General features: G+C 41.9%; 1 protein-coding gene across 1 annotated transcript; it reads left to right on the forward strand.

Annotated features, from left to right (window-relative positions):
- The first annotated feature begins 748 nt into the window (after positions 1-748).
- Positions 749-6445, forward strand: LOC115204376 (organic solute transporter subunit alpha). The gene is made up of 8 exons (XM_029769898.1): positions 749-899; positions 2076-2227; positions 3171-3244; positions 4044-4202; positions 4582-4693; positions 4847-4993; positions 5210-5315; positions 5840-6445. Exons 1-8 carry the CDS (start codon positions 824-826, stop codon positions 6004-6006), a joined length of 993 nt encoding a protein of 330 aa, XP_029625758.1. The 5' UTR covers positions 749-823; the 3' UTR covers positions 6007-6445.
- Positions 6446-9194: the final 2749 nt, after the last annotated feature.

The raw sequence follows: 9194 nt of genomic DNA on the forward strand, positions 1-9194 counted from the left end.
CGCTGAAATTAAATGGCACCAAATAATTAACGAGAGAGAGAGAGAGAGGTGATACTTTGTATGTAAACCCACAACTTTTAAGATTGATGGCTGAACAATACAATACCCACTGGGCAAAAACTGGTTGAATCAACATAGTTTCCACGTGATTTCAACAAAAAACATATATGTGACGACATTGAATCAACGTGGAAAGCTGATTGGATTTGAAAAAAGTCATCAAGGTCTTTTTTCACCCAACTATTAACCTAAATCCAATTACATGGTGAAATGTTTTGTTGATTTCACGTTGAATTCGGGTTGGCAAATGGAAATCAAAACTAGAAATTGGACTGACTGTGGGTATTTATTTTCTACTTGGATTAATTTGGTAATATCTTAACTCTAGCATGCTTTCCCAACTCCTTTTATTCCTGTATGTTGGCTGGCAAGAAACGATACACCCCAATCAAAGTTCATTCTCCTGAAACGTAAACTTGTGCTGAATCAAATATAATCTATGGGCAAGTAATTCCACTGAGAGTTACAGGAACCGACTGTGGGTCATTAGGCTCCCCTTGATAAGGAAGGTTGCTCAATAAATACAGTAGTTCTAAGATTTGAATGAAATACAGTTGTCTGCCATTCTCTATGCGAAGGTGGTCTCATTGACTAGTAGGAAAATCGGCAGTATTCACTGAGCAAACAACTTACTCATCATCAGTCAGAAGTTAATTGCGGGGGAAAGTTCAATATCTATTGCTGTCTGCTTCCTCGCACTTCATATAACTGCAGTCAGTGGGCAAGAGCGAGTCCTTACATTACCGACTTCAACTGACTGGACATGGAAGAAGCTCTCAACAGCACCATCCATCCGACCTGTTTAGAAGAACCTCCGCTGGCTATCGATGTCATAAAGCGTGAGTTACCCAGATTACCTTATCAATCAGTCTGTAGATAGTGTTTCATTATAAAGTTGTAATTGTGAAAGTGAATTTCACTACGAATTGTACAAAACACTTTTTGGGACGCAGACTGTTTCTTTTGCTTGTCTGACTTCATTGACTTAACATACTCATTAATATGTGAAATAAATAATAGAAATCATAATAATTAATAATAATTCTGTCTTGGTCTTATTTCATTCAGTTGTACCTGACATGTCAAGCATCCCATGGCAAAACAGGAGATACAGAAGTTACAGAAGAATGATAATATAGTAGGGCTATATTAAAAGTGACAGTTAGTTTATATCATTATTTTCTCCAATGTGTGTGATAACTACACCGTGGCCATTGGCGTGGCAGAAATGTGACTGATTGGGTCTCTGGCACACAACAAGACTTTATTAGCCCGTTGAGCTAAAGCTCAGGTGTTAGCTCTGGAAGTATTCAGGTCTCCGGTGTTGTGCCGAAAATCTAATTTCCTTAATTTTGTGGCTAGAGTCAAATACTTTCTGTGGCACACATCAGAGTCAAATAGTTTCTATAGAGGCAACCGAACGTTATTGTTCACCAATCAATCTCTGATACACAGACAAGCCCAATAAAACAGATTCTGAATGAATTTGTCCTCCAAATGGAATGCTCCAGTCTGATCCAGGCTGATTAGAGGGACAGCATTTCACTCTGCCCATCATTACATCTCCATGTGTAGGCCACAGATATGCATGTTTGGTTTCTCCAAAGTCATTTTTCTGTTCTGAGAAATATGATGGCTCATTTGATATGAATGACAAATAACTTGCATGGCCTTTCATCCTTTGTATTCAGTCAACATCTCTTCAAGGGTGGTTTATTGTTTCTGTAGATAGCCTCGATCTCAGTCCATATGAAACTAATCAAGGATACATTTAGACAGCTGGATTTTCACTGGGCCGAGTGAAGTATTGTTGGGATCTCATCAGCACTCAACCTCAAAAGAGGCTGAATAAAATGGGTTGGAGGCTGTTTCACAAATGCTGTTGTGTCCATGGGGATGTTGTCAGGGTATTGATCTATCCTCAAGAGAGGTTGTTGTTGCCAGGGGCTTCTACTGACCTATACAACCTCTCTCTCTCTCTCCCTTCTGATCCCCTTTCTCTCTCCCTTAACTAGAGCTGGATGTCTTCGGTGTGGCTCTGTACTCCATGCTGACCCTCATGTCTATGCTGTCCCTGCTGCTATACCTGGAGGAGTGTGTGTTTATCTATAGAAAAGTCCCGTCTCCTAAGAAGACAACTATTATGTGGGTCAATGGTGCTGCACCGGTAAGAAGTCAGCTCCGTCTCCGCTAGCCTTCACCAGATGCAATTGAATGCAATAAGTACTGCCAGTGTATCTCTGTGGTTATAGCTACACTGTCTGGACTGGATGAGTATATTGTCTCGTTATTGTTCTTTTATTGTGTTACTTTTTATTGTATTTTTTACTTTAGTTTATTTAGTAAATATTTTATTTACTCTATTTCTTGAACTGCATTGTTGGTTAAGGGCTTGTAAGTAAGCATTTTCACTGTGAGGTCTACACCTGTTGTATTTGGCGCATGTGACAAATACAATTTGATTTGATTTGACGAGCGACTGAGACAGCAGTTTATCACTGTGGTTATACATAGCTAGATTGCCTACATGGAGAGATGACATCACAAACATCTGTTTGGGTGTTAAGGTCCAATGCAGCCGTTTTTATTTGAATTTCAAATCATTTCTGGGTAACAATTAAGTACCTTACCGCGATTGTTTTCTATTAAAATGGTCAAAAATAAACAAAAATAGCTTCTTAGCAAAACACATTTATTTTGCTGGGACTGTCTGGGAGTGGTGAGGGGAAATCTGAAAATGAGCTGTTATTGGCAGAGGGATTTGGAACTGTCTTTCTTGTTGGTATATTAACACATTTTGACGCAGGTCAAAACTCCATCCCACCAAAACAGGCTGAAATTTCAGGCGTTCTTTTCAAACAGCTCTTACACGAAAAGGGCATTATCATAATTTTCACAATTTCACAGTATTATTCCAACGTCAGTGTGGAAATATATATAAAACACAGGATAATCACATTTCTGACTGCACTGGGCCTTTAACTTTTAGCTAAACTGTAAATGAGAATGTCTGTCATTCTATGGTCATACAGTATTTTATTCATCACTTTCTATGAATGAGAACCATGTGGATGATGAATGTTATGACTAAAAGTAACGTTCTGTTTCAGGTCATTGCCACCATGGCTTGTTTTGGGATGTGGATACCAAGGGCAACCATGTTTACAGATATGACCTCTAATTCGTAAGTTTCCTCTTACCCACACACTACTTACTACTCTCTCTCTCTCCTCTCTCTCTCTCTCTCTCTCTCTCTCTCTCTCTCTCTCTCTCTCTCTCTCTCTCTCTCTCACATACCCTTCTATGAACTCATAAACAATTTGACTATACTGCACTAAGTAGATGCAGTGCTCTTTCACCTGTAGTAATGAGCTGACAGGAAGTCATAGCAAGGAGTACTGACATAAACGGGAGGAGGCTTTTTATGAATGCACTCAACTATGTGACCACAGTTTAACCATTCGCTTAATCATTACACCGTGTTAGAGATCATCCCCAGAGAGCTGGGAGTCTAGGAAGAAAAATATTTTTAGCTAGTTGAAAAGCAAAGCATGTGCATCAAGTACAGAAAACGCAGGCTAGACATTCGGCAAAACAATACTCATATGCATCTGGTTGGCATAAGGGCTCAATCCCTATCGCAGAAGATCCGTACTATAGCACGATTTAAATTGAGTGGTATAGCACAATTGTAATTTAGCATTTACCCTAAATGCAGCCTCCGCAAATGCAGGAACATTGCCTTTAAATGTCCTTTAAATGTAAATCGTGGTATGCAGCAGATCAGATATCATCCCACATCAGAGAGCTGGAAGGGGAAAATACAGGAAATGACACAAACAAGCACAAACAAACTTTTTGGGGACACAAACAAAAAGTTGAGTGGGCAGACTAACTGGTTTTTAAGGCAGGTGACACACACTTGTTATGTGTGTACAATGTATCTAACAATTTACAAGTAAACCCTCTCCTTTTCTCTATAGGTACTTTGCAGTGGTGGTGTATAAGATCTTGGTTCTGATGATAGAGGAGAGTGGGGGTAGTGAGGCCTTTCTGAAGAACAATGCCCAGAAAACCTTCAATATCAGTGTAGGACCCTGCTGTTGCTGCTGTCCCTGCTTGCCACGCGTTCCGGTCACACGGTAACATGAACAACACACTGGGGAAAAAACTGGTTGAATCAACGTTGTTTCCATGTCATTTCATCCCAAAAATATCAATGTGATGATGTGGAAAACTGATTGAATTTGAAAAAAATCATCAACGTAAGGGTATTTTGTATTTTTTTCACCCAAATTTTTGCTTAAATCTAATGACACGGTGACCTTTTTTGTCGATTTCACATAGAATTCATCTTAGTTGACAAGTAATCCAAATGTAAGTCAAAACTAGATGACATCTGTGACCAGTGGGATGATGATTCATACTCAGGTCACACTTGGGCCAGAAGATTCTTTGTGTTGGTAATGTTTAACACAAGTAGTTAGAACATATTAATAACTCTGGTCTGTTTTCATTCAGTTGCATGTTATTCTGGCTGAAGCTGGGGGCTCTTCAGTATGCTATCTTAAAGACAGTCCTCTCAATTGTGTCCATAATATTGTGGACCAACGGCAACTTTGATCTTTCTGATGTAAGTAACTGTCCTCCTTTCTGTGAAAATCTTCTCAGCAACAACAAACATCCCCTTTACATCTTAGCTTCGAACTGAGCTTGGTGTCATTCCATTGATGTCCACTATTCAATGCCTACCCTCTTTAACCTTTCTCCATGTCTCAATGTTTAGCTGGAGATCACAGGCACGGCTATTTGGATCAACCCATTTATAGGTGTTCTCACCATCATCTCCCTCTGGCCTGTCGCCATCATGTTCATGAACATATGCAACACACTACGCAGCATCAAGATCATACCTAAATATGCCATGTACCAGGTGAGTCTGACCATGTCCTACTGCACAAACCAGATAGTCCAGGAGCTCCCTGCTCAATGCCATTGGTGAAATTACATCAGCTTCTGTCATTTCCTTAGTCCTTGACCCTTGAGTTTTTAGGAATGTTGTGTAGTGTCTGATTCAGTATGGCTGTGTCCATTTCTGCATCCCAATATTCTATGCATCTCCATGATGTCGCTGGTCATGTGTCCATAGTTGGTGCTGGTGCTCAGTCAGCTGCAGACGGCCATCATTAACATCCTGGCCTTGGATGGAACCATCGCCTGCTCTCCGCCCTTCTCCTCTAGTGCCCGTGGCACCAGTAAGTGACAGAATAGCTCCAAACCAGCCAAACGAGAGCCATTACTTGATCAATATGAAGTCCATGTCCACCAACCCTGTCTGTCTGTCTGTCTGTCTGTCTGTCTGTCTATCTGTCTGTCTGTCTGTCTGTCTGTCTGGTCTGTCTGGTCTGTCTGGTCTGTCTGGTCTGTCTTTCTGGTCTGTCTGGTCTGTCTTTCTGGTCTGGTCTGGTCTGGTCTGGTCTGTCTGTCTGTCTGTCTGTCTGTCTGTCTGTCTGTCTGTCTGTCTGTCTGTCTGTCTGTCTGTCTGTCTGTCTGTCTGTCTGTCTGTCTGTCTGTCTGTGCCTATGTGTCTGTCTGTTTGGTCTGTCTGTCTGGTCTGTCTTTCTGTCTGGTCTGTCTGTGTGTGTGTCTATGTGTCTGTCTGGTCTGTCTGGCCTGTCTGGTCTGTCTATGTGTCTGTCTGTCTGGTCTGTCTGTGTGTGTGGTCTGTCTGTGTGTGTGTCTGGTCTGTCTGTGTGTGTGTCTATGTGTCTGTCTGCAGTGTTGAGTCAGCAGCTAATGATCGTGGAGATGTTCATCGTTACCCTGGTGACCCGGGCGTTGTACCGCCGCACCTATGACTCTCTTCCCACCGACCCCCACGAGACCGACAACGACCAGAACAGCAAGATCAGCCTGCAGGCCCCACAGGGCGAGCACACTGTCTGAGAGATTGGGGTGAAGTGAGAGGGAGAGTGGTGTGTGTGTTTGCATGAGTGTGCGTGTGTGCGTTAAAGAGAGGGAGAGAGAGAGAGGGACTCTCTACCAAACATTTACACTATTGTTTTACTTGTATATTAATTTTGTTTTGATGGTGTGATACTGTATATTCTGCTGTTCTAGTTGTTGGTTAGTCTTGTATGAGATGAAACTTACTGTATATTAAAAGTTTACCTGCATTATGCTGAATATAATATTAGAACATATACCTCAAACAACATGTCTGTCCCATTCATATTTCCTCAAGTTGCCTCAGCTCTCAACACGGCTATGTGGAGTTTGGTGTGTGAGGGTGTTGGAAAGAGATGGAGTTTATAAACAAAAGCGGGTTAATGGGGGTATGAAATATGTATTTTGTATTCATATCAATAAATATAGTGAATTACAACTACAGTCTCAGTCAAAAGTTTGGACACATTTACTTATTCAAGGATTTTTCTGTACCGTAATTTCCGGCCTATTAAGCGCATCTGAATATAAGCCGCACACACTGAATTAAAAAAAAAATATTATTTTGAACATAAATAAGCTGCACATGTCTATAAGCCGCAGGTGCCTACCGGTACATTGAAACAAATTAACTTTACACAGGCTTTAACGAAACACAGCTTGTAACAAAAATAAATAGGCTTTAACGAAACACGGCTTGTAACAAAAATAAATAGGCTTTAACAAAACACGGCTTGTAACAAAAAATTTCAAATTAGCAGTAAGCTTTAGTTGTCTTTTTGCACTGAGTCAATTCCTCACGCTGCTGTTTCCAACGTCTTATCATCGACTCATTAAGACCAAGCTCCCGTGCAGCAGCTCTATTTCCTTTTCCAACAGCCAGATCAATCGCCTTCAACTTGAAAGCTGCATCATATGCATTTCTCCGTGTCTTTGCCATGATGAGGGTGACAAAATGACTACCGTAATCAGAATGATGGGAAGTTTGAGAGCGCTCGATTTAATCTAAACAGTAAACAAAAAAGTTGTTTGACCTTAACCCGTTCGGCAATTTCATTGGTCTAATGAAAGCTTCATGCCGGCAAAAAACTGAGCACGTCACAGAATGTGTTTTTTTGTAGAAAAAAAAATTGAAAGCGGGAAAAATCCATATATTAGCCGCGTCATTGTTTAAGCCGCGAGGTTCAAAGCATGGGAAAAAAGTTGTGGCTTATAGTCCGGAATTTACGGTAGTTTTTACTATTTTCTACATTGTAGAATAATAGCGAAGACATCAAAACTATGAAATAATACATATGGAATCATTTGGTAACCAAAAAAGTGTTAAACAAATCAAAATATATTTTAGATTCTTCAAAGTAGCCATGTGTCACGCTGTCATGCCCTGACCTGAGAGAGACGGTTTATTTCTCTATTTTGTTAGGTCAGGGTGTGGGGTGGGCATTCTATGTTTTATATTTCTTTGTTTTGGGCCGAGTATGGTTCCTAATCAGAGGCAGCTGTCTATCGTTGTCTCTGATTAGGAATCATACTTAGGCAGCCTTTTCCCACCTGTGTTTGTGGGTAGTTGTTTTCTGTTTAGTTTTCTGTACCTGACAGAACTGTACGCTTTCGTTTTCCCTTTGTTATTTTGTTCGAGTGTTTGTTTGATTCTAATAAAAGATCATGAACACGTGCCGCGCTGCATCTTAGTCCCCTCTCTACGACAGTCGTTACACACGCCCTGACAGAGCCTTTTTTATTCTCTATTTTGTTAGGTCAGGGTGTGACTTGGGTGGGCATATCTATGTTTCTATTTCTTTGTTGGCCTAGTATGGTTCCCAATCAGAGGCAGCTGTTTATCGTTGTCTCTGATTGGGGATCATACTTTTTCCCACCTGTGATTGTGGGATCTTCTTTGTGTGTAGTTGCGTTCTGCACTGCATATAGCTTTACGTTCGTTTTTGTATTTTGTTGTTTTTCCCGGTGTCATTATTAATAAAAGAAAATGTACGCCTACCACGCTGCACCTTGGTCTCATTCCAACAACGGACGTAACACCATCCTTTGCCTTGATGACAGCTTTGCACACTCTTGGCATTCTCTCAACCAGCTTCACATATGCTGAGCACTTGTATTGGCTGCTTTTCCTTCACTGTGCGGTCCAAATCCTCCCGAACCATCTCAATTGGGTTGAGGTTGGGTGATCACTCTCCTTGGTCAAATAGCCCTTGCACAGCCTGGAGGTGTGTTTTGGCTCATTGTCCTGTTGAAAAACAAATGATAGTCCCACTAAGCACAAACCAGATGGGATAGCGTATCGCTGCAGAATGCTGTGGGAGTCATGCTGGTTAAATGTGCCTTGAATTCTAAATAAGTCAGTAACAGCATCACCAGCAAAGCACCCCCACACCATCACAACTCCTCCTCCATGCTTCACGGTGGGAACCACACATGCGGAGATCATCCTTTCATCTACTCTGCGTCTCACAAAGACATGGCGGTTGGAACCAAAAATCTCAAATTTGGACTCATCAGACCAAAGGACAGGTGCTCGGGTGCTGTAGGTGTCCTGAAGGGCAGGTAGTTTGACCCCAAAAATGCGTTGGGCAGACCGCACCAACCTCTGGAGAGCCATGCGGTTGTGGAATGGTGCAGTTGCTGTACCAAGCGGTGATACAACCTGACAGAATGCTCTCAATTGTGCATCTGTAAAAGTTTGTGAGGGTTTTAGATAAGCAAAATGTATTCAGCCTCCTGAGGTTGAAGTGGAGCTGTTATACTTTTTTCATCACACTGTCTGTGTGGGTGGACCATTTCAGATCATCAGTGATGTGTACGGTAAGGAACTTGAAGCTTTCCACCTTCTCCACTGCGTTCCTGTCGATGTGGATAGGGCCATGTTCCCTCTGCTGTGTCCTGAAGTCCACGATCAGCTCCTGTATTTTGTTGACGTTGAGTGAGAGGTTATTTTCCTTGCACCACTCTCCTAGGGGCCTCACCTCCTCCCTGTAGGCTGTCTTGTCATTGTTGGTAATCAGGCCTACTACTGTTGTGTCGTATGCAAACGTGATGATTGAGTTGGAGGTGTGCGTGGCCACACAGCGGGGGACCAGGGCAGGGAAGCAGGACTGACGAGACGAGGGACTGATGACCAGAGTCAGAGCGGACGGAACTGTAGCAGACAAAAGCAGCGTCAGGCTAGGGAA

The sequence above is a fragment of the Salmo trutta genome, chromosome 12 (genome assembly GCF_901001165.1).
Source record: "Salmo trutta chromosome 12, fSalTru1.1, whole genome shotgun sequence".
In the NCBI taxonomy this organism is placed as follows: Eukaryota; Metazoa; Chordata; class Actinopteri; order Salmoniformes; family Salmonidae; genus Salmo; species Salmo trutta.

Bases quoted from the DNA above. Each gene is read 5' to 3' on its own strand.
- LOC115204376 (XM_029769898.1), top strand. From the start codon at position 824: ATGGAAGAAGCTCTCAACAGCACCATCCATCCGACCTGTTTAGAAGAA. The intron at 3,245-4,043 runs GTAAGTTTCCTC...TTTTCTCTATAG, and splicing joins ACAGATATGACCTCTAATTC to GTACTTTGCAGTGGTGGTGT. The intron at 5,316-5,839 runs GTAAGTGACAGA...GTCTGTCTGCAG, and splicing joins CTCTAGTGCCCGTGGCACCA to TGTTGAGTCAGCAGCTAATG.